General features: G+C 42.2%; 1 protein-coding gene across 1 annotated transcript; it reads right to left on the bottom strand.

Annotated features, from left to right (window-relative positions):
• Positions 1-705: 705 nt before the first annotated feature.
• Positions 706-22,205, bottom strand: LOC306967251 (metalloreductase STEAP4-like). The gene is made up of 10 exons (XM_079562197.1): positions 21,878-22,205; positions 20,273-20,380; positions 20,116-20,186; positions 19,913-20,000; positions 7,765-8,043; positions 6,621-6,715; positions 6,423-6,533; positions 3,889-3,931; positions 3,655-3,819; positions 706-1,046 (listed from the first exon to the last, which is right to left on the bottom strand). Exons 1-10 carry the CDS (start codon positions 22,115-22,117, stop codon positions 765-767), a joined length of 1,482 nt encoding a protein of 493 aa, XP_079418323.1. The 5' UTR covers positions 22,118-22,205; the 3' UTR covers positions 706-764.
• Between the last annotated feature and the right edge of the window lie 1,260 nt (positions 22,206-23,465).

The following is a 23,465-nucleotide window of genomic DNA, read 5'->3' as shown; positions in this document are numbered from 1 at the left end:
GTACTTTCGACTGATTAAAATTTTGGCATTGACAGCAGGATTCATCGTACTTCCTGAAACATATTTGTGGTCAGAGTTTGCCATGCATCTTTGAACCTGCTGAAGTTGTGCAGACGCACCCATCCCATCTGAACAGAACGATCATAAGAAAATAGACATTGAGTTGCACATGAAAGAGATTTTTCTCAACTGCAAATGACAACAAAATAACAAAAATACATAATGACGAAGGCCTGCTTATACAAACAGTTACCTGGGATTAATGACCAAAGACAACAAGTGGGTGGGAAGTGAGTGAATTTGGCATGATAGTGATTGGGGCAAAGCTAGCTGTGTTCTAGCCCGCAGCTAGCTTTGCCCGTTAGCATGTTAGCTTCTTCTTCTTCGTGATTCCATTAGTGTGTATTGCTTTCTCCGGACCGGTGGCAGTCAAGTTGCAAACATGGTTTTCTGTCCAGAGACACCAGGGGGAGATGAAAGACCCTCCAATCATCCCATTAACACTTGTATTACCCCCACAGGGACTACGAAAAGGATTTAATAAGGTAAACACGTTACTTAGTACTGCTTTAATGTACTCAAGCAAAAATACACCTTTGCTTCAAAGACAAATCATCCACAAAACACTAAAAAGTATTTTTACGGATCCAAATGAGCCATTTTTATAAAACAATTCCATTTATTATGGTAAAAGAGTTCTAATTCATAACTTGAAAAAACACTCTTCGATACATTTGTGGTCAGGATTAAGGTTTTCAACATCACTATGTTTTGTCAGTCTTCAAGACATCTCCTTGGAGAGTAATTTGAGAGTGATCAAGAGGCGCGCTGCGCTCCCAGCCTCTCCTGATGCGTGTGAGGCGGTGGTCCACACAGGGAAGCAACAGCAGCAGCTTCAGCAGCAGCACCACTGTAGGCACCACCAGCGACAGCATGTACCCCGGGACAGTATACCATTTGTAGGACGAGGGCCGAAGAAACTTGTCCCAACCATAAAGGTAGGCATGAAGTGTGCAGAGGTACAGAGTGACGTAGCCCATCTTGGACTGCAAGAGAAAAAGATTAAATAGGAATAAGTGTAAGAGCTTATTTCTCAAACACATGGACATGTGTGTTGATACAGTGAAAGATTCAGGACAGTGTTTTCATCAAAAAGGCAAATAAACATTCACTTATTCATGGCGTCACATATTGTACATTATACTGTGGTCCCTTCACAGGGGGAGGATGATGCTAAATGCTCTCAAACACTTCTAAACAAAATCCATACATCTAGTTCTTAAGGCTGCTGCAGCGGAACAGTTTTGTCCTCAATGTCACGGGTTCAATTCCCAGCTCTCTTCCCTTTTACCCTGAACTGTCCAATAAAGCCAATATGGGCTAAAAAGTCCTCCAAAAAATGTAATAAATGAACACATTCAAGCCAATCACCACCTCATTCTGCAGTATGTTTCATCTTTTCAAATCGGTTCAAAGTAAGACATTCAGGACATTTATTATGTCCACTGAAGAAGTTGTTCTCTGCATAAGGAATCTCTTCCATCCACATGAACAAACCCAGCGGCCATGGCCAAGGATAATGTATGCTCTCCGAATTACATTTGATGAATAACTTAACATTTAAAGAGCTGCTCTAATTTAGGCTGGAATAAAGGGAGGAGGAGTGAGCGCGGTGTGACCCAGTTACATTTATGAATGAGTTTGTTCCCCACAACCAGGGGGCTCTGAAGGTGGTCAAAGTGGAAAATAGGTAAATACTGGCATCATAAGGTCCATGATCTGAGGAGCGAAGAATGGTGAAGTAATGCATTTTTATTATTATGTAAATGCAGTACCGGAGATGGTTGAAATATTTTCCATCTGGACACGAGAACATTTCTCAGTCTGAATCAACATATAGTGGACATAAAAGAAAATTCATTGACCATACCATGAAAACTACATTTGGTTTGTGTTGTGTTACTAGTTAGCGGTGCACCCTATGTGTACTGTGAATAAAAGGTCACTCTCTGCTTCCTGTCCTTTGATCCCAAACGTTTCTGTGTCGACACTGGCTGTGGCCTCGCTCTCTGCCTTCAGCGCTTCAGTCGGTGTTTGTTGTGTGGCTGACTGTCCATTGTGTGCCGAGGCAGGTCTCACGTGGTATGTTTTGATGATCACCTCTTATTACAAGCACAGCTAAAGTCTGCTTAGTAGCTTAAGCTGACAGCTAACCTCATTATTGTTCATAGGTACTCTGTGGTTTGGCGCGGAGGCTCTTAGAAACTAACTGCTGACTCTGATCTTGATATGTTCTGATTCTGACCTTCTGTTCTATGTGCTGGTTGAATGGTTGAACTAAAGGTGCTGCCAGTAACTTTAAAAGGAAGATGCAAATGCCTTAAATTCATAACTGTAAAATAATGTGTATTTTGTCTAAATACCAAGTAAACCCTCACACTGCCACATATATAACTTATGAAGTAAAAAGTGAGTGTGCAAGTAATTGTGCAATCGTGAAATGGGGTTTAGGCCATCACATTCTTCTTCTTTTCTTCTTCTTCTTTTCTTCTTCTTCTTCTTCTTCTTCTTCTTCTTTTCTCCTTCTCCTTCTCCTTCTCCTTCTTCTTCTTCTTCTTCTTCTTCTTCTTCTTCTTCTTCTTCTTCTTCTTCTTCTTCTTCTTCTTCTTCTTCTTCTTCTTCTTCTTCTTCTTCCCCTGAACAGTTCTGTCAAGCACAACCTACTGGCCAAAGAATCCTTTAAAAAACAATCCCAAATCCTCAATTCCTCACTGTATATGGCCTGGTGCTTAGACAACTCTTGGAAAAGCTGTACTTAATCATATGGCTGTGAGAGCACAAGGCCAATATAAGCTATAGGTCATGTCTGTGTGAATTTCAACTCCAGCAAACTCCACAGCCCGGAGCATAAACAGCATGATAGAGATTGTACACAACCAATTTTACAGCAGAGTTTTCTAGTATCTCCACTCGGCTTACTCTAAGTGGAAACAGGCCTACTTAATATTGTGTGTGCGTTCCTCTGTGTTAACTGAATCATCAATCTGGATGTCATTTGCAACGTTTCAAAGCCACGTTGAGCAGGTGAGATAATCAGTCGTTCCAAATTAAATTTCCCAATGAGCTTGTTTGTATTCATTTTACAAAAAGAGCTCGCTCGTATAACAAAGGGGAGCACGCCAGGCTGACAGAGCTGTGCTTTTAACTGAGTGTTAAATGTGCAGAGTCAGGTAAGAGAACAACGCTCATTAAAAGAAAGTTTGTATCATTGAAAGTTGTTCTACAAGATTTATGACTACGTTTAGTGGGCTGAAACTTGCTCCTGCTTATTTTTGTAGCGTTGTTTTAGAACAGGAAGGGTCATTGAGTGGGTCAAATGAGTGGATCATTCATGTTTTTATTTACTCACGCTGCAATCTGTCATTTTCATATCAGATTTGGGGCCATAACACGTCAACACAGGCTTTATCAAAAACACAAAATTGCACATTTTATTTTCCTGCTTGCACTCGCCTATTTAGTTCCTCCATACCTTCACTCTAAAATAAATAAAACGCACACAAAGCATTTTCTTTTTAAATCTTTTGGTTAAACAGCGCTAAAAATAGAACATTAAAGTACACTTATAGCAATAGTATATCCATGCTCATTCACCTGAATGAAGTTGAACTCCCTCCAGCTGAGCGCGTTGCTGACGGAGGGCAGTGAGGTGATCCCCAGCAGAACAAACAGCGCAAAGCCAAGGATCCCGATGGCATAGTAGGAGTCAGTGCGCCACGCCGATGTGATGGAAAACTCCGACGTCCGGTTTTCTAACACCTGAAAAATCGAGAAAACTACCGGTAAATGAAATTAACATTACAACCACATGTTTTGCCGTTGCCTTACCTGTGATATAGTGCTTGCAGCAATTTTGTATCTCACATAATATCTGGAGATCACAATGAAGGGAAGTTAAAGGGTTAAATTGTTATTGTAATTGCATAGATATATGTGCCCAGTCACAAGAACCAGGGACACAAGTCGGCAGCCCAATTTTAGCTTTCTTGCAGAATCGTTCAGTTGAAGCCATGAAGAAGCCTCTCCATGTTTAAGCTAGCAGTATTGGAATACTTAAAGGCATAAACTTTTAGGTTCAAACCGGCTTCTTTTGTGAGATTTGGGAGCGTGCAGTCGGGCCGTGACTTTGTCTGTGTGTATTTACAAAAACACCGGGTTATGCTGGATGGACGCCGCAAAGATTGTATCAGATGAGCTGAACCATGGACGTTACAACAAACATATTTGGAAGTGGATTTATTAATCACGGATTATGTGGCGCCGCTTCCTCATGAAGAGCCTTGATAGCAAAGGACGACACTTTGGCCACGGCAGCTTCAGCGTTAAAAAAAGCTTCCCACAAAAGCATCAAACAGTAAGTTTTGTATTTTTTTATTACGGTGGATTTTGCGTTAACTCTATACCCTTCATCGGGTGCTTGAGGGTTCGTGGGAGTTCGCCCAACCAGTCCACATGTGTTTTGTGGATCTGGAGAAGGCGTTCGACCGCGTCCCTCGTGGTGCCCTGTGGGGGGTGCTCCGGGAGTATGGGGTCCGGGGCCCTCTGCTAAGGGCTGTCCGTTCCCTGTATGACCGCAGCAGGAGCTTGGTTCGCATTGCCGGTAGTAAGTCAGACCTGTTCCCGGTGCGTGTTGGTCTCCGCCAGGGCTGCCCTTTGTCACCGGTTCTGTTCATTACCTTTATGGACAGAATTTCTAGGCGCAGCCAGGGGCCGGAGGGTGTCCGGTTTGGGGGCCTCAGGATCTCATCTCTGCTGTTTGCGGATGATGTTGTTCTGATGGCTTCAACGAACCAGGACCTTCAGCACGCACTGGGGCGGTTTGCAGCCGAGTGTGTAGCGGCCGGGATGAGGATCAGCACCTCCAAATCTGAGGCCATGGTTCTCCACCGGAAAAAGGTGGCTTCCCCTCTACAGGTCGGTGGGGAGTCCTTGCCTCAAGTGGAGGAGTTCAAGTATCTCGGGGTCTTGTTCACGAGTGAGGGACGGATGGAGCGTGAGATCGACAGACGGATCGGTGCGGCGTCAGCAGTGATGCGGTCGCTGTATCGGTCTGTCGTGGTGAAGAGGGAGCTGAGTCGGGGGGCAAAGCTCTCGATTTACCGATCGATCTACGTTCCCACCCTCACCTATGGTCATGAGATTTGGGTCATGACCGAAAGGACAAGATCGCGAATACAAGCGGCCGAAATGAGTTTCCTTCGCAGGGTGGCTGGGCGCACCCTCCGAGATCGGGTGAGGAGCTCGGTTACCCGGGAGGAGCTCGGAGTAGAGTCGCTGCTCCTCCACGTCGAAAGGAGCCAGCTGAGGTGGCTCGGGCATCTGTTCCGGATGCCTCCTGGTCGCCTCCCGCGGGAGGTGTTCCAGGCATGTCCTAGTGGGACAAGGCCTCGTGGAAGACCCAGGACACGGTGGTGGGACTATGTCTCCGAGCTGGCCTGGTGTCGCCTCGGGGTCCCCCCAGAACAGCTGGAGGAGGTGTGTGTGGATCGGGAAGTCTGGGCATCTCTGCTGAGACTGCTGCCCCCGCGACCCGGCCCCGGATAAAGCGGAAGAAAATGGATGGAAATGGATTTTGCGTTTGAGTTGATCTCTGGTGTCTCGCTCTGTTTCCACGTTAGAATACGCTCGTCTCAGCTTCCTTTTGTTGTTTGGGGAGGAGGCCCCGCTGCATTGGTTTGTGGAGTTGACACATCCTTTAGCGAACAAATGCCAAGCAAAAAAGGCAGTTTTATACATACGCCTATTGTTGATCAGTTTATGTGTGTTTGAGTGAGTGAACTCAAGGCCTGCGGACTGAAACCCCACACACATGACACGACAGGGGGAGCTTTACAGCAGCATGGCTTTTCTAAATGAGATGTAAATGAGCTCTATTGTAACTCCGTGAGAGGTGAGAACAGCCCAAAAGTTTAGAGGCCGATTCCTCTCTTTGACATATTTCTAGTTCCCAAATTCAACTTGCCACATCTTCTCCAAATATTATCAGATTTCCATGTGTTTCACATTGTTGGAACCTTTGGAGACTACACTTTCACAAGCTATGTCCCGCTCAAAATGCCCCAAAACCGAGTTGTGTCCCCCGTTCTCGTGATGGGTCACATATAACAAAATGTGTCATATTGCAAATGATTGGTCCAGGTTTATCTTTGTCATTCTTAGCCCTTTCCAAATGAAACAAAAGCTGAACATCTCTGTCAGCAAAGGACACATTATTTAGTTTTAACCAAATCTTTTTAAAGTTATGGCATTGTTGAGATATTGAGGCTTTATGGTTTTACTTAACCCTCTGAAGTATATATTGCAAAACAACACAGATCTCAGCCCGTGACTTGCCTTGGTGAGTTTGTGCACCTGTTACTTACCGAATGGGGATGATCAGCGTGTAGAGCACATGCAGAGAGGCCAAACCGAGAGCCACCAGCCCCATCTGTTTCCGGCACAGCATCCAGCGGTCCAGCCAGTCAGGGAAGCGCCTGCAACATCCACATCCTCATTTGTACCGAGCTGTCGGGCAACTGTCCTTCATAACTTTTCCCTGTCTCTCTGCGAGCGGGCCTGACCTGTACTTGGTGCCTCTGTAGAGCTGAAAGCCTGCAGCGATGACACCAGGCAGGTAACACAGGGACAGCATGATGAGTGACACGATGGGAAACACCTGTCAAACATGATCAAATGACACGTGGCACGCTCGAAGGGGGCTGCACTCAGGCGCTACTTTATGTCCTTTCGATATAGGTCGTATTGTTGATGAGTGGTGGAACGAGCGCAGAAGCGAGACTGTATTAGGACTTCATAACTTGAAAGGATCGATAATAATAACAATTGACTTAGTGTTTTTCAAAAGTCCAACCATACATCCTGACCAAAAAGAAAAAGTCGGCACCTGGATTTAACTGTTATGATCTGGGTTTGGTGCAGTTGGTCAGGTCTAGGTTCAGCAAGACTATGTGCCCAAAGAATGAGATCATTTGAACATCCTGAGTGACCAGGTTATTCCATCAATGGACTTCTTCTTCCCTGATGGCACTGGCATATTCAGAGATGACAATGCCAGGATTCATTGTGAAAGAGTGGTTCAAGGAGCATAATTTTTACACATGGATTGGCCGCCACAGAGTCCAGATCTAAACCCATTAAGAATCTTTGGGATGTGCTGGAGAAGGCTTTGCACAGTGGTCACGCTCTCCCATCATCAGTACATACATGGTGGAAAATGAATGCAACACTGGATCTTTTGACATTGCATGAATTTATTATTGAAACTATGCCACAGCAAATGTGCGATGTAACCAAGGCTAAAGGCGGGCCAACAAAATATTAGTGCGTGTGATTTTTTTTTTGGTTAGGCAGTGTATGTATGACGTGACATTACAGTTTTTGGACGAAATGTACATTGAAACAGTGAAAGATTTGTCTGACTGTAATTATTTTGCTTTTCTACACTCATCTGGGAGTTTGCTGCAAAGAACCATAAACCGGGATGAGGGAACATATGCTTCATCTTGTACTATATGAGACATAAAAAACTAGAAGCCTACAAAATACAAAACAGCACCTCATTCTAGGATTACTGCTGCTTGCTCTGAGGATAAACGTATATCTCCTTGACATAGAGCTTTCCTGAGTGTTTTGCTCCTCCGTCTGCTAAGGAGAGCGCCAATGACCGGTGCTGACAGTGATGACCATAAGGTGTGATTCTCTCACCTTGTTTGCCAGAGAAACCATGATCCTGAATGAAATGTTCTTCCCATCGTTCACGTAGGCGTAGATGACGTCCCTGGTGAGCAGGTAGAAGAAGAATGCTGTGATGAGCCCCAGGGCGATGCTCAGAGGCAGCCTCCACTCTGGGAAGAGCTGCAGGGGGAAGTCCTCCAGCTCACGGGCCGCACTCAGAGACCCCCTGTCCAGCACCGAGAAGCCGAGGCGGGTGCACACCTGAGACACAGCCTGCTTCGCCTCCGCACTGTCCCCACACAGGAACGCCTGTCAAAGGAAGGAAGGAAATGTCAAGATAAATTGTACCATGTGTTTTACGTATGGCAGTGGTTTAATGAATGAATGAATGTTTATTCGGTTACAAAAACATAAAACAAAAAGTACAGTATGTACTGCAAATTCGTCACAGACAAGGCGGGTAACCGAAAAGGTGTAGGCTGAAGCCGTGGCTTATTTTTCCTAACCTGTTTACAAAACAACAAAACAACATCTACCCATCAAAGACGTTACAAAAAAACAAATGTATACAATATATTATATATATATACATTCACACATATACAGTGCACATTTTTTTTCTTTACTAAAATAATAATATGGTAAATTGTAAATACAAATGCTTGTTTGTTTCTCTATTCCAATTTATGCACAACAGTAATGCATGAGCTTAACTTAACCACATTTTCTTAGGCATTTTTTGTATATTTCTCAAAAATTAAGGTTTTAAACTGTTTTTTGAAATAATGAATGGAATTGCTCCTTTTAAGATCATTGTTGAGATTGTTCCACAAGTCGACCCCTTTGACCGAAATAGTGTTCATTTTAAAGTTTGTTTGGACCATTTGTTTTTTAAACATGTTTTCTCCTCTCAGGTTGTATTTCTGGTCCCTGTTTGCTAACAGACAAAGTATATTTTCTGGCAGTATTTTCCTATGGACTTTGTACATAAAGACAGCGGTGTTCAGGCTGACTAGATCACAGAATTTAATTGCTTTAAATTTGCAGAATATTTCGTTTGTTGGTTCATTATACGGAGAATGATTGACTATCCTTATGGCTTTTTTTTGTAAAATAAAAATAGGTTTTGTGTTTGTAGCATAGGCATGCCCCCATATTTCAACACAATAGGTAATGTATGGAACAATAAGAGAGCAATACAGAATATACAGAGAGGGTGTATTTAGAAAATATTTGGCTTTATGTAATATAGCTATTGTTTTGGACAGTTTTGATTGAACATGAGCGATGTGTGGTTTCCAGGATAATTTATGATCTAATAATATACCAAGAAACTTGTTTTCATTCACCCTTTCTAGTACCACATCATCAATCTTTAGGCTCATGCTAGTTTTAATTTGTCGATTACTGAATATAATATATTTGGTTTTACTTAGATTAAAAGATAGTTTATTTTGATCAAACCATTGCTTGATTCTAGATAGTTCTCTGGTCACATCAGTAATTAGTTGGTGAAGATTGTCCCCAGATACATACAGTGTTGTGTCATCTGCGAATAAAACACATTTTAACAAATCGGATACCTTACAGATGTCATTAATGTATAAAATAAACAACTTTGGACCAATCAGGGAACCCTGGGGCCAATCAGGCAAGTAGTGAAGGCAAGTAGTGTTGGGGCCTAACTTTATGACAAATGACAATTTATGACAAGCCGCTCCCCTTACAAAATATTACTTATAACCATACGCTTAATTTCTTTCTCACGTTTGATTCTTTTAGAATTAAAAAACATGTGCACTCTGGTATGCGCGCTGAAGAGACGGTGCATGCGGCTGCATTGGAGGAAAGAAAAAAACTGCACACAGTTCTTAAAAGAAGTAACGAGCCTGTTTTGAAAGTGTAGAAAATACATGTAAAATTGTTAAATGTAAGGAGTGAAAGACAAAAGTCGCCAGAAAAATAAAAACTCCAGTAACAAACAGATACCTGAAAAATCGTACATATAGTAACAAAGTGCAAGTACTTTGTTGTTTCCCGCCTCTGCTTATAAATGGACATTAAAATCTACAGTAAAATTGTTCGTTTTGATCTTTGAAAGCAATCAAAAGTTGAAAAAGAGCTTATGAAGAATAAAAAGCCGGATGCAAAGCCATACAGTATTTCTGCATTTTTGCAGTTTATTTTTTTTCCGGTCACTTCTTCTTTTGAGCAACACACGAACCTAAAACTGCACAAGCTCACGATGCTCTACTTCACATATGCAGACCCTTATACTGAGCCTGACTCTTTGGCAAATTGACTGAACTGAGAGGGTGGCCTAGTGAACATGTTTTATGTTGATAGGAGACATGGGAGAAGAGAGAACATGTGGCTTCAATCGAGACAGGCCCGGATATAAACCATGTTCTTTTTTAGAGTGAGCTGGGAGACCTATATTGACACTTTTATATGGCATTGTTTCTTGTTTTTATTCATCTATTTTTACATGAAAAAAAAAAAACATTCAACTATAAAGATTGGTTTATGATTGTTTACAGCTACAGCAGCAGTGGACAGGAGAAACTGTGAGCATATAAAGGACACATGCACAAACATGGGAACATGCATGCGGCTCATAATATGGATATATATTATATAAGCTTAGATAGTACTGTGTTGAGATGAATTTCTTGAGCTAACCAAGACATTCTGTGTTGAAAGTGGAAACTTGATCATTATTGCAATATTATAAGTCATATCATTATGCAGTTGAGCTTCATTAGTCAGTAAAGTGTGAAAGGGGGTGAAGAACGACAACAGGAGGCAAACTCATAACGCCGAGGCCAGCAGTGTTTGACTTATGTCCTGCAGCTTAACCCCTAAGCCGTCTTTCCACAGTTTATAGCAATATTTTTTACATATAGCGCCTACAATAAATGGATGTGGTATTGTAACATTTTTACGTGGCCAATTGTTTACACTGACAAAAAGGATGTTGGGCTCCAGAGAGTTCACAAATCCAGCAGCTTTAGTCTATACTGCTGCGATTTACTGAAAGGCAGGTAAAAACTAACAGCTATACACGGTCAACATCTCACGCAGTGCATAAACAGACTTCCTTACAACAAATACTACATACGCTCCTGTGGTTTCCTGCTCCCATGGGACCGCACCACAAAGATCAAAACCAAACGGTGGAAAAGTAACGGTGCTGCTGCTTCACAAAGGCTGACAAAAAGCCCAGGAAAAGAACCTGACATTAAGAGCCACAGTGGAGTAAATTGATTTAAGAACAGAGATGGCCTTCGCAGCAACAGCATAAGGCCCGACCGCTCCGTTTTGGCAAAAATCACTTCCATTCGGTTTGATCATGAGTTCAGTTGGGTTATTAATATAATCTGGACCATTACGTTTTCCACTCATATTTTTTTCCCTGCTGTGTAAGTACATCAGAGCATTGTCAAAAAGCGTGTAGTTCTCGGAAAAAAAAGACCCAAAAGCTGAGCCATCATGAGAGGAAGTCAGTATTTACAATTGGGACTTGCTCCGTGGTCGAATGATTCAAACGGTTACTCATATGTTTGTGTTCAGAAAATCAAATATAATAGAACAAATCAACGTTGTAATCGAGGGTTTTACGGAGGACGTTTTATTCTACATTTCAGAAATGGCTGGTCCTAGATATGTCAACGTGCAGATGAATATAGATTTATAATGAAATGTAATGTTAATTCCTTCGCTATTGCAAAAAACATTTTACACGTGTTTCTTAAAGGGATATTTCAGGATTTTTGACATAGGGCCTCATTTCTTAGTTATCCAGAGTTGTTGATTTCTGGAGATGAAGAGTTTAGTGGTGCTAGGCTAGTGCTAGGCTAGTGCATGTCTATGGTAACTAGTAGCCTGCATTAAAAACAGTCCGACTCAAGCACAGTGCACCTGAGGCAAATCACTTATAACACCTACCTACTGATGGAGAATTATAGAGTTAATTCGGCCATAGCACATTCCTTTCGAATCTTATCATATTGTACTGTCAAAGGGGAACATTCAGGCGCCGACCTTCTACATGACTTGTGGCCTAGTCAACGTGGCACATTGTCCGAGAGGTAGACTGTTAGTGCCTACGTCTAACCGAGGCTATATAGCTCTCTTCATGTGGAAGTATCCCCAGACTCTGAATGATCAATGCTCTGAACATTGTGTTGACTGTTCAAATGTCTCCAGGCCTGTAATACGGTAATAAACTTCTAACATGTAAGACATCCAGACCGTGTCCCGTCTCTCCATCCACATCTCCTCCGGACTCCTTTAGTATTTCCCCAACAGTTGGCGTCACGAACTTTGGTGTCTACAAAAAGCTGATCTGGTAAGTGCAGATTTTTCTTCTTTTACAAAAATGGAGATTGGACTGCCTTACCAGATGCAGACTTGACAGATTAAAAAAGACTATTGTGTGGGGAATTTATTAAAGAGTCCGATATAACAAAAACTAAAATGGATAAATACCAATTGGCGTACAACAATCACAACATACCTCTCTTGCCACAGGCAATGATTGTGCAAAAATAGTGTATTTGGTTTGTTCTGGAGTTCGAAGCCAATCGAAGGTAGGGAGAACCATCAAGGTTCAGGCTACCGCTCGATTGGATATTCACGTGCACAAGACCCACAGAAAATAGCTATTGCAATTTGTGAAGTTCCATGAGGCTGCATTCTGGTCTAGAGTAGGTCTGAAAATCACCTGTTTTGCTCGAAAGCTGGTTTGTAATTATTGTCATGGATCCAAGAGGCACAACTTGTTGCAGCTACGTGTGTTTTTGTGCTACGCTGGTGTTAAACTTCAGTGTTGAATATTGAGATGGTAATATTTACAAAGGCCTTGTGATTTATTGCTGAAACAGTTGGAGGTTAAGTAAAATTCGCAGTCGGATTACGACTGTGGCCACAGGCTGTGTGAAGACCTGATTAGTGTTGTCTATAACAGGTAGTCATAGAAGTTTGTGGTTTTATGACAGCTGCTGCTTTCTCCTGAATATTATTGAGGGAAATCGAGTTGCTGTTGATGTTAATGTTTGTTGGGACAGAAACCTAGGATAATCTCTCTCAGCCTTGAGATCGTTGACATCGCTTGAGTTGTGCACAAAAGAGAGGACACTTCTGCACCATATACAACCTATGGTCGCTTGACGTGTTGACTTGAATCTAACTGTGAGCTCCGGAATCAACCAATGCACGTTACCTATTAGACGGACGCTCCCTAAACGAAGTGTTCGATACCTCTGGATGCAATAGCAGAAGCTTTGTTTGCCATAAAACTGTGAATTTGATTTTGTTACAGCTATGGGTTCTTCTCAGTCCACTTCCAGGGTTAACCTTAACAGACAACAAACTCACCCCAGTATGGACTCAAACAAAGAGAGCGTGTGCACCCCAAAGCCCAAGGTTGAAATAATCCCAGCAGAAAAAATTGACAAAATTAAATGCGATGCGCTGTTCTCCCCCAGAATGCCGGCTGGCATTGTGGGCCGTACCAAAGGTTGGGAATTTGTTTTCCCATTTACTGCCATGTTGTGTGATGAAACCCACCGGATTTGGCCTTATGAAGGCACATTTAGCTTTAGCCTGATGGATTTTGTGCAGAGCTATGTTGACGAACTTATACCAGATAGGCGTTACATTGCAAAATGCTTTAGCGTTTGGAGAGATGCGGCGTTGCAAAATCCGCGAGTGGATGAGTGTGTTCTGGATGCAAGAATTGACGACAGGACTCAGAGACTGATTCAAGAGGCGGGAGCTAAGGCCACAAAGCAGGTGGTCCTCCCCCTCATGGTTGAATTAGACCTAGACTTCTCAGAATGGGGACCAAACCTTAGGGCGCTCTCCCCACGCGTAGCCGCTACAGCTGCTATATATGCGTGGATTGCAAAAGCACACAACAAACCATACACGTACGAAGAGCTCCTGATCCATCTGCGGAGTGTGGGGTTGACCGCTCAAAACAGGGAAGTCAAACATCAGTTCGTTAAGACCAATCGAGCGGTAAGGTCTGCACTAGTTGCAGCAGCTCGAACCACTGATGATTTAATTACATGCACAGCAGCGATGCGTGACATGCAAATTCAAAGACAAAAAAGACCGGTGAGCTACATTGAGGCAGGGGTGCAAACGAGCCGTTTGCAGTCAACAACCTTAGACACAAGTCTGGGTGACCAGGCAGCAAGCAGCAGTTACATATCGCCCCCCACGAGCTCCTCAACCCCGACACCTCACTCACCGGATACAATGACGCAAATTGCAACATCCACGTTCAACCCCACATCTCCAAACATGCCTTCCGTGTCACACGGTCCCCAACACGCCACACCAGTTGAACTAGCAGCCGGTGCTAGGCCCAAAGTCAAACCTCACACCCCTGACCCAGATCACACTCAAGCTCTAGCCACAGATAACGCACGCGAAGGGAGAAACATCCCGCCCCTCCCGCACTGCTCTAGCTCAGATAGTATAGAGCAGCCCATAGCTAAAGCAGGAAAGAGAAAGGCTAAAACTAATGGCGAAGGGAAAAGGGAGAAGAAAGAAAGACACAACATAGATAGTGAAGAAGAGACTAACCAAAACAGTCCAATCAACTGGTTTGAAATGGCCCGATGCACTTCCCATTGTGTTGTATTCTATTAGGAGTTCTCCAAATAGAACGACAGGATTGAGTCCACACGAGGTCCTGATGGGCAGGCCAATGTCGACCGGGGTGAGTCCACCATTTACACCTCACAAGGCTACCTTGCTATGGACTGAGGAATACCTGGCTGACTATGTTAAGGCACTTGCTAATGTAACCAGGAAATTTCACTTACAGGTTCAAAACAGGATCCCGAAACCATCCGAAGAAAGCACTCATGACTTTGTGCCTGGTGATGATATACTAATTAAATCAATAGAGAAGCATTCTCTTGTTCCCAGGTGGAAAGGGCCGTATCAGGTGTTGCTGACAACAAGGACAGCCGTCAAGGTGCAGGGGAAGCCAGAATGGATACACGCCACCAGGTGCCAGAGGGTCCCGCGACAAGAGGAGGGAGGGGAGGCGAACCAGCGCTCCCTTCCTCCTCCGTCAAACAGCCCAGGCACAAGTTCCTCAGGGAAATGATCATCCTGGTTCTGGTTCTCCTCCGGCTGGGGGGGATGGCAAACTGCACTCCTGAGGGCCAGTCCATAGGACAGGGGAGACACCCTCCTCTGTCCCAATACCACCGGCCGCATCATCATTCATTCGAGTCCACAAAACTATCCCCTCCCTCGAGCGAGAGGTATGTTAACCGCAAAATTGAGCAGACTAATGAGCTTGTGGTTACAGGAGGTTCGAGGGGGAGAAGAGCTGCGGGCACGCTTGACTTCATTTGCCGGAGCTCGAGGTGTCGAGATGGGAACTGTGTTGTGGCAAGGAGAGAAGCACGGAGGGGGCACTGGGAGTGGGTAACATTGCCAACACTCAGTGGAGACCCCGGTGATCGAAGAGCCACAACACAAATCCCCTACAGATTATTAAGTAAAATGAACCTGGGATTCAGCAGTAAGGAGGCCGATTTTATTCCATTTTTTCTTTAATTCATATTTTTACATTTTTATATTTTTTACATTTTATCATTTTTCTAATCAGTATTTAACCATACCAAATTCATTTTTATATTTTTACATTTTAAATGTTTTTACATTTTACATTTTCACATTTTATTAATTTACATCCTATATTGTCATTTTAAATTAGCATTTAACATAATTTGATTATTTATCTTACTTCATATTTTTATTCTTATTTTTATTATTATTATTATTTTATATTTCAGGCCTGCCTTGGTGATTTATCAATTATTATTATTATCATTATTATTATTATTATTATTATTATTATTATTATTATTATTATTATTCTTAGTCTTCTTATTCTTATTCTTCTTCTTATTATTATTATTATTATTGTTATTATTTCTTAATCAGTGTAGTATTTTACTTGACTCTAAAAGTTGCAGAATCACTCAGTTTGGTTTAGTTAATTAAAAAGAAAAAACAAAAGGTATTCAACAAAAAAGAGAAGACAAAAGGTGTTTAATCAGCCACACGGGCTTTGTTGTGGTGATGGAGAATTGTGATCCTTTTCGTGAGTCTGCTTTGTTGAAGTATTATTTTGTGGTGAACTTTATTACAAGCAATAAAGTTTTATTAATTGAACTGTCCATGAAGAAGATTGTGAAGAACCACAGTGGATTTCACGATGGAGATCCATTGTATGCCTCATGGACATTGTTGGTGATTCCCCCATTTCATGCCAGTCGGAAGGACAACGTAGGGACCTCTTGGTGTGTGGGCAGAATAATCCCTAAGCACACCAAGAGTGGAGGGTGCGGCAGTCTACCCGCACCCTCGGAGATCTTGCCGATGACACTGTCTCGAAGGACAGTGAGAGAGTGTACACTGAATTTATTCAGTGTGAAGATTCCATTCATTAAAATTCTTTTTCTCTTATATATTAATATTTTACCTTTTATTTGTGTAACCAATTGATGATCGATATTGACAAGTGATTATTTTATTTTTTGTGTTATGTTGCCATTAATTTTTAAGGTGTTTGTATTGATTGATTTGTGATTCTAATGAACTAAAGTCTGGTAAGATCCCAATAGTACCTGAAATGGTCGCGGCTGGGTGGCGGTTGGGTGCAGCAGCGCGATGAGGTCGCCTTTCCCATCAAATGAGTAATCATGAAGACAGTTTACTGCACTGATGGGTTTTCGGGCCACATACTGATGGGATCAGGTATCCTTCCACATAAGAGTGTTATTTTAAGCGAATTTTTTGGGAAATTGCTTTAATGGGTTAATGGGTTAAATTGATTTTATTGGGTTTTACTTTGGGATAAATTTATTTTTTCTTTAAAAGTGAAACTACTAGTACGTGTTTCAAAAGGGTGGGGTGATGGAGAATTATAGAGTTAATTCGGCCATAGCACATTCCTTTCGAATCTTATCATATTGTACTGTCAAAGGGGAACATTCAGGCGCCGACCTTCTACATGACTTGTGGCCTAGTCAACGTGGCACATTGTCCGAGAGGTAGACTGTTAGTGCCTACGTCTAACCGAGGCTATATAGCTCTCTTCATGTGGAAGTATCCCCAGACTCTGAATGATCAATGCTCTGAACATTGTGTTGACTGTTCAAATGTCTCCAGGCCTGTAATACGGTAATAAACTTCTAACATGTAAGACATCCAGACCGTGTCCCGTCTCTCCATCCACATCTCCTCCGGACTCCTTTAGTATTTCCCTAACACCTACTACCGATATCAATGTCTGTGTTGACTAAATAATTGTTTAAATATAACCATTTTGCATTTAAAATAACTTATATTTGAGCAGCTTCCTGGTTGTAAGCTACGCAGCGGCGGAGTGATCTGTTAGGTTACCGGATCTACAGTAGTTTGTTTACCTGCAGCCGGCCTTACTACACGTGGAATTCACAAAGGAGGTTTCTATAAATCAGATATGTCAACGTTTGGAGGACTACCTGATGATTTTGAGATGTTTAATGCAGGCTACTAGTTACCATAGACATGAGCTAGCCTAGCACTAGCCTAGCCTAGCACTAGTCTAATCAACACTCTGGATAACTAGGAAATGAGGCCCTATGTCAAAACTCCTGAAATATCCCTTTAACCCCCGCCTGAAGCGACCACATTTCCTCCAGTTTGGCTTTACCCAAATCTAAAAGCTTCTTGAACAAAAGCATCAAAACGGTGACAAAAACGAGACGAAATGAGGATGAAAAGGCAACAAAAGAGCAACAAAAATGTGATACAAAGTGACTCAAAAAGCCACAGATACGCAATAATAAAGTGACAAAAATTGTGAAAAAGATCCATGAAGCCCAACTAGACAAAATGTGCTCGGTTAAGGCAGGAGTTATGAGGTGAGGGGGTTATCCAATCAGAAAGCAGAATGAGACCCACACAAGATTCTACAGCTAATGCTGCCTTCATCTTGTCTCGAAATTTGGGGTAAATACCACCTGTCGAGAAAAAAAATTGCACTTGAACGCCCTCTCATCTCGTATTTTCCACTGGGAAACCGGGAAATGATTTTTGATGCCCGTGTTCCTGAGATAAGATAAGATAAGATAAGATAAGATGGTACTTTATTGATCTCACAAATGGAGAAATTGCATTCGATGAGAGAGCATCCGGCAGCAGCACCCATTCAGTGCGCACCACTCTTTTTTTTTTCTTTGGTGAAAGATCGTTGTGTCGCGGCCGCCATCTTCACTGTTTTGGTCACAGGAGGAGCACTGGTTGATGGGAAATCTGTAGACGATGACCACGGCGGTGGAGCTCTTGCGCTTGGCCACGATGTTCTTGGCCACACAGGTGTAGTTGGCCGTTTGGGACAGACGCGCCTGCTTGATGATCAGGTTGTGTCCACGGTGATGTAGAAGTTCCTGTCCTCGGCCGGGTCGATGATCTCGTTGTCCTTCAGCCACTCCACCCGCATGACCTTGGAGGATGGAGAAACTGTAGCTGCCCTCTGTCTCCTCTGATCATCTGAAACGGTGCACCGCCTCCTGGGCTTTTCCCGGTCTCAGAGCGTGGTGTCCTGCACTGGTCAGCTCCACCTCGTCCTTCCTCTTCCTCCTGCACAGCTCCCTCCACAGTCTATCACCATCTCCTCGTTGGTCCCTTTTGTTGTTTCCTGTAGCTCCTCTTGTGACGCCTCCTCCGTGCTGCAGGTGTGGGGGCTCTTGGTGCCTCTTCACTGTTCAGTGTCTCAGAAGAAGATGTTTGTAGATCTCAAATGGGTTTAGCTGATGAGCTAGCAGTTTGTTTACCTTCAAAAAGCTGCTTTCTTCAGGACCATTTTGGACTCTCAAAGTAAACAAATCCACCAAACCTCCACAAAAACACGGTAAAGACGTACAAAAGTATCCAGAAAAACAACGTGGTTCGCTGAAAAAGGCAAACAATTCACTGAAAAAGGCAAACAATTCAACTGCACCAGGAGAGAGGGAGGGAACTTCCTGTTTTCAACTCGTATTTTCCACTGGGAAACCGGGAAATGATTTTTGATGCCCGTGTTCCTGAGATTAGATAACCTTTGACCTTTCAAAGGACCAAGAGCAGGGACTCTCCCCTTTCATGCCTTTTATCTGATTGTTATGAAGTGTACACTGTCTACACTGATCTGCGATTTAGCCACTGAACTTTGTTAATATCATGTCTTTTTCTTCATAGCGTCATGTAAAAAAAAAGCGGAACTTAATGTTTCGCAAAGCAGATATAAAATGCCAACAGTTCAGCGGTTTGTACTTTCTCACGTGAGTTTACTTGTTTACAGTATCCAACCTCTTAACCAAGTGCATTTTCTTCTGTTCAGATTTACCCAAATCTAAAAGACCAGAGTAATGTGTTGTAACTTTTTTGACATTTTTCTCCATTGCTTTTTTGTTACGTTTTTGTCCCTTTTTTTCATATTTTCATCGCTTTTTGTCACTTTTCTGTCACTCTTTTGCTGTTCTTTTGTAGGTCAATCAATAGTCAATCAATCGATTTCGTCACTTTTTTTCCACATTTTCATCCCTTTATGTCACTTTTCTGTTGCTTTTTTGTGGCTTTTTTAAATCTTCCTTTTTTGTTTTTTTGTTTTTTTTCATCCCAAATTTCTGCCACTTTTTTGTCACTCTTCTGTCACTCTTTTGTCACTCTTTTGTTGTTTTTCTGTCACTCTTTTGTTGCTTTTTGATGCTTTTTCTGCATTTTTTTTTCACATTTTCATCGCTTTTTGTCACTTTTTCTGTTGCTCTTTTGTGTGTGTTTTTTTTGTTGCTTTTTCTTCCCAAATTTTTGTCACTTTTTTGTCATGTTTTCCTTGCTCTTTCGTTGCTATTTTGACAAGTTTTTTCAAGAAGCTTTTAGATTTTGGGTTTAGCCAAACTGGAGAAAGAGGTTAATGTTTCACTTTGCTACAACACAAAAACACTCATCATTTCCACTTCACAACTGGAAAAGAACCCATCTTTACCTGAGCACATGAAGGCAACACACTGTAAAACCAGCATGAGATAAACCTGATCTGTTTCTGAGGTCATTAATACAACATAATAAATGGACATTTGATTTGTGCCGAAAACTGACTGGAGTTTAACATTTCTACCTGTCGATTTGAATCCGAGGGTCCGTTCTGCAGGGCCCAGGCCGACAGTGTGTTCAAGGCTTTCACCACGAAAGCCTCTGGAACCAGCCTGTAATGGAAACAACAACATTTGTATTTGTGCTCAATAATGTAATTTAAAGCACATGACGTCCGAATTATCCCATTACTTTGGCTAATGCTCTAATCAAATCCGACCCTTTTACCTCTGCAGATGCTCAGCCTTGGCCTCCGGGAACATGTCCTTCTCAGGGTTGTTGCTCACGTCCACCAGAACCTTCCAGACAAAAACACACACGGGGCGCTGACTGGATGAAGACTGGAGAATTAACTGTATGCTGTGTTGGCCATGCAATCAGATACCTTCCCCTTGAGCTGAGGTGCGAGCGTCTGCAGGAAACCGTAGTGCTCTCTGTGAATACAAATGAAGACGATGCCGGCTGACTGGGCGGCTGCTGCATGGTTCATCACCTACACCAACACGTCATACATAAACATAGAAACATAAACATCGCATGCCAAGGTTATTAATCATTATTCAACTAATACTCAGTGACGTGAGGCTAATGAGGAGACGAAGTTTCAAACAACAAGCCAATCTCAACTTCTAAATGTTTACAACAGAAAAACATACAGGTTTTCAGACTTGTTGCTTGACAATATGGAGTTACTTTGAATTGTTCTTGTTATTGGTGTCATTCTGCACACACAGGCCATCCTATTTCATCACACATTGCTCAAAAAAGTGAGTGTCCTGCCCCAGGACTAGGGTGGGGTACCGTAAAAAAAAAATGTATACCAGTACTTTAACGATACTTGGTTTTCGATACCTGAACGATATATTTGTCACCTAGACCTAAAAAACAGAACTTTAGACAAATAGGTTAATCTCCAATGTAGAGAAATGAGGGAAAAATGGGGAATAATTTGGGAAAAAATTGGGGGAAATTTTTTGGGGGAAAATATGTCAAAATGTTTTTGAAAAAATGTGAAAAAATGTGGGAAAATTTGAGGAAAATTTGGAAAAAAAATCATCAAAATGAAAAAAAAAAATTGGGAATAATTTGGGGGAAATGGGAAAAAAATGACGGGAAATAGAGAAAATATTGTTAATTTAAAAAAGCAAAAAATTATGGGAAAACAAGAAAAATTAGGGAAAATATGGTGGGAAAAAGTATGTTTGAAAAATGGGGTAAACATTGGGTATAAAAATTGGGGAGAAAATGGCAAAAAATATGGCGGGAAATGAGCAAAAATGGGATTGGGACTTTTTTTTTTTTTCACTTTTTCGATACCAGTAGTACCTAAACTTTTCTTTGGGATATCCTGATATCGTTTAAAGGTACTTAACCCATACACAAGAACAAATCATCACTTTGTACTTAAAACACTCTTCCTTAAACCTGCGAATTTCTGGCAATATAATGTTGAAGCGTGTGATTCCTTAAACTTACTAAAATGAAACAATTTATTCAGTCAGAACACGATCATTGCATCAAGCTGTCGCCTTGCACGAACATCAGCTCTTGCACTGGTTTAGATAACTTGAGAAGATAGCAAACCTATGGCGCAGTCAAATGTTTGCTGCTGATTGGATGAATCAAACCTCGTTTTAGCCAATCACAGCTAAGTCTCAAAACACTGCAAATCCATTACATTTTTGTAAGTACGTAGCATCATACATCGTGTTTGGAATCAGTAAAACTAAATTGTTTTTGTCACCAACTGTGACGCTCAAACCACTTTTGATTCAGATTCAAACCAAGCAGCACAAGATGGATTCTAGTGTGTTTGTAAACAAGTAACAGAAGAATTTTGGATAATTTAGTCCTTTGGAGATTCAGAAACTCGTTTATGGAAAACCCATTGCACCTACAAGTCTCTTCAGGTTGAAATATCAGTAAAGTTAAAAGGAAAATCTGTGACTTAAGTGTATTTTTCTCTCTCCACAGTCCACACGTGTTTTACCTGAGCTCCCGGGGGTATGGGACCGCAGCTGTCCGGTCTGCGGCTGCCGTACACCACCTTGTATCCACACTGGAGCAGGCGCTGGCCCAGGGAGCGCCCCAGGTCTCCCGTCCCGAACACACACAGAGCCTCCCCCACAGCTGCTGCTGCTGCACCCATGGGACGAAGAGCCACATATTCCGGTTTCAGCTCTTTTGACACGCCATTTTGGTTATCCACTGGCAAATATGTGGTCTCCATAGGTGATCAGTTAAGTTCTGTTCAATGTCAAGTTGAATGAGCTCAGATTCAATGTTATCTTCAGTCTAAAAGTTCTCCCAAATGAGCATAATTTCCAAAAAAAGCAGCAGTCCTTGTAAAATGCCTCTCTATACACTGACAGCATTCCCAGTCCTCTGTATGTTTTGTGTTGGCCTTTCCTCCTCCCATTTCAGCACAGGATAAGGTCTAAACTCAACTGGGAAAGTCCATGGCAAAAATCCAGGAGGCGTGACAGTCAAAACATGGGCACACATGTCCTTGAATAGATTTGTTTGTTTTTATCAGTGAACCGGTTATGTGTGTGTGTCGCAATAGGAAGAATTCACTTGTGACTTTATTCCGGGAACACATTGTAATTTGTGGCAGATTATGCAAGTTGGGACAAAAGTCTGATCCAACAGAGTAACTTTCTGTTTTTTTACCAATAAAAGTAAGACGGAATGTGCACAGTGAAAGTGAGTCACAGAGTTGAAACAAGGACATGGGAGAAATGCTTGCTGCTTAGTCAAATCCCACATAATTTACGCCAAACTATGTGCAAGAGTGACTTCTGCATGTTACAGCTTATTGTTCTCTATTTCAGGCTGTTGCCAGATTGAGCATTTTGCTAAAAGCTGACTTATTAAAGCAGTGCAGCGAGAAACATTAAACTTTGTTCAAACATCAGTCTAGGTCATGCTTTGCACAACACAAAACGCTGGAATGCTCCCAACCCCCCCATCTTCTTCATCTATTCCTGCGACAATTACCGTTATACGACCATAACACAGATGAGCCAGAACAGCTTTGCCAGGTGCGAGCAACAAAAAACAGCTTATTTTTTCTGTGCCGTAACAATGAGCTGGATGTGTCACTAATACATTGGTCAATAGGTGATTCAACACCGCAAATTACACTCTACCCGCGCGCTTGTGTTGCCCCTGTGAGTAATTAATATCCATAGACCTCAAAGTGCAGGCCTTCTTCTTTTCCCCGCAGTCCAGAATAGCAGCAGGTTTCAAGGTTGAGGTGAACCACAGTCGGTAACTGTAATTATGGCCACAGCTCGCCGCCTTTTTTACGGAGAGTGTTTGAGAAATGTTTGTTTCTGCCTGTGACACGAGCTGAGAACATGCAGTGAAAAAGTTCTGCAGGACCTCAAGCGAGAGAGGTAGATTCATAAAATATTAATTGACGACAAACAAAATGACTTCCAGACTGTTTATGCCTTCCGAGTGGTCGAACACTCCACGAAACAAATAACTACTTGTTGTTGTTTTTTTCAGAGGAGCATCTCATTTTTGCTGAGATTTTGGCACTGCTTTTGCTTCACATCGCTGTTTTTGTT

Source organism: Gobius niger (genome assembly GCF_951799975.1).
Source record: "Gobius niger genome assembly, chromosome: 8".
NCBI lineage: Eukaryota > Metazoa > Chordata > Actinopteri > Gobiiformes > Gobiidae > Gobius > Gobius niger.
The sequence above is the reverse complement of the archived record's forward strand: the minus strand, read 5'-3'. Positions and strand labels throughout refer to the sequence as shown.

What these genes read in the sequence shown, in the direction of transcription:
- LOC306967251 (XM_079562197.1), bottom strand. Translation starts at nt 22,117, where the DNA reads ATGGAGACCACATATTTGCCAGTGGATAACCAAAATGGCGTGTCAAAA. An exon ending in CTGCAAGCACTATATCACAG is followed by an intron (nt 3,820 to 3,888) that starts GTAAGGCAACGG and finishes TCGATTTTTCAG; the next exon opens with GTGTTAGAAAACCGGACGTC. An exon ending in GGGAGTTCAACTTCATTCAG is followed by an intron (nt 1,047 to 3,654) that starts GTGAATGAGCAT and finishes TTTCTCTTGCAG; the next exon opens with TCCAAGATGGGCTACGTCAC.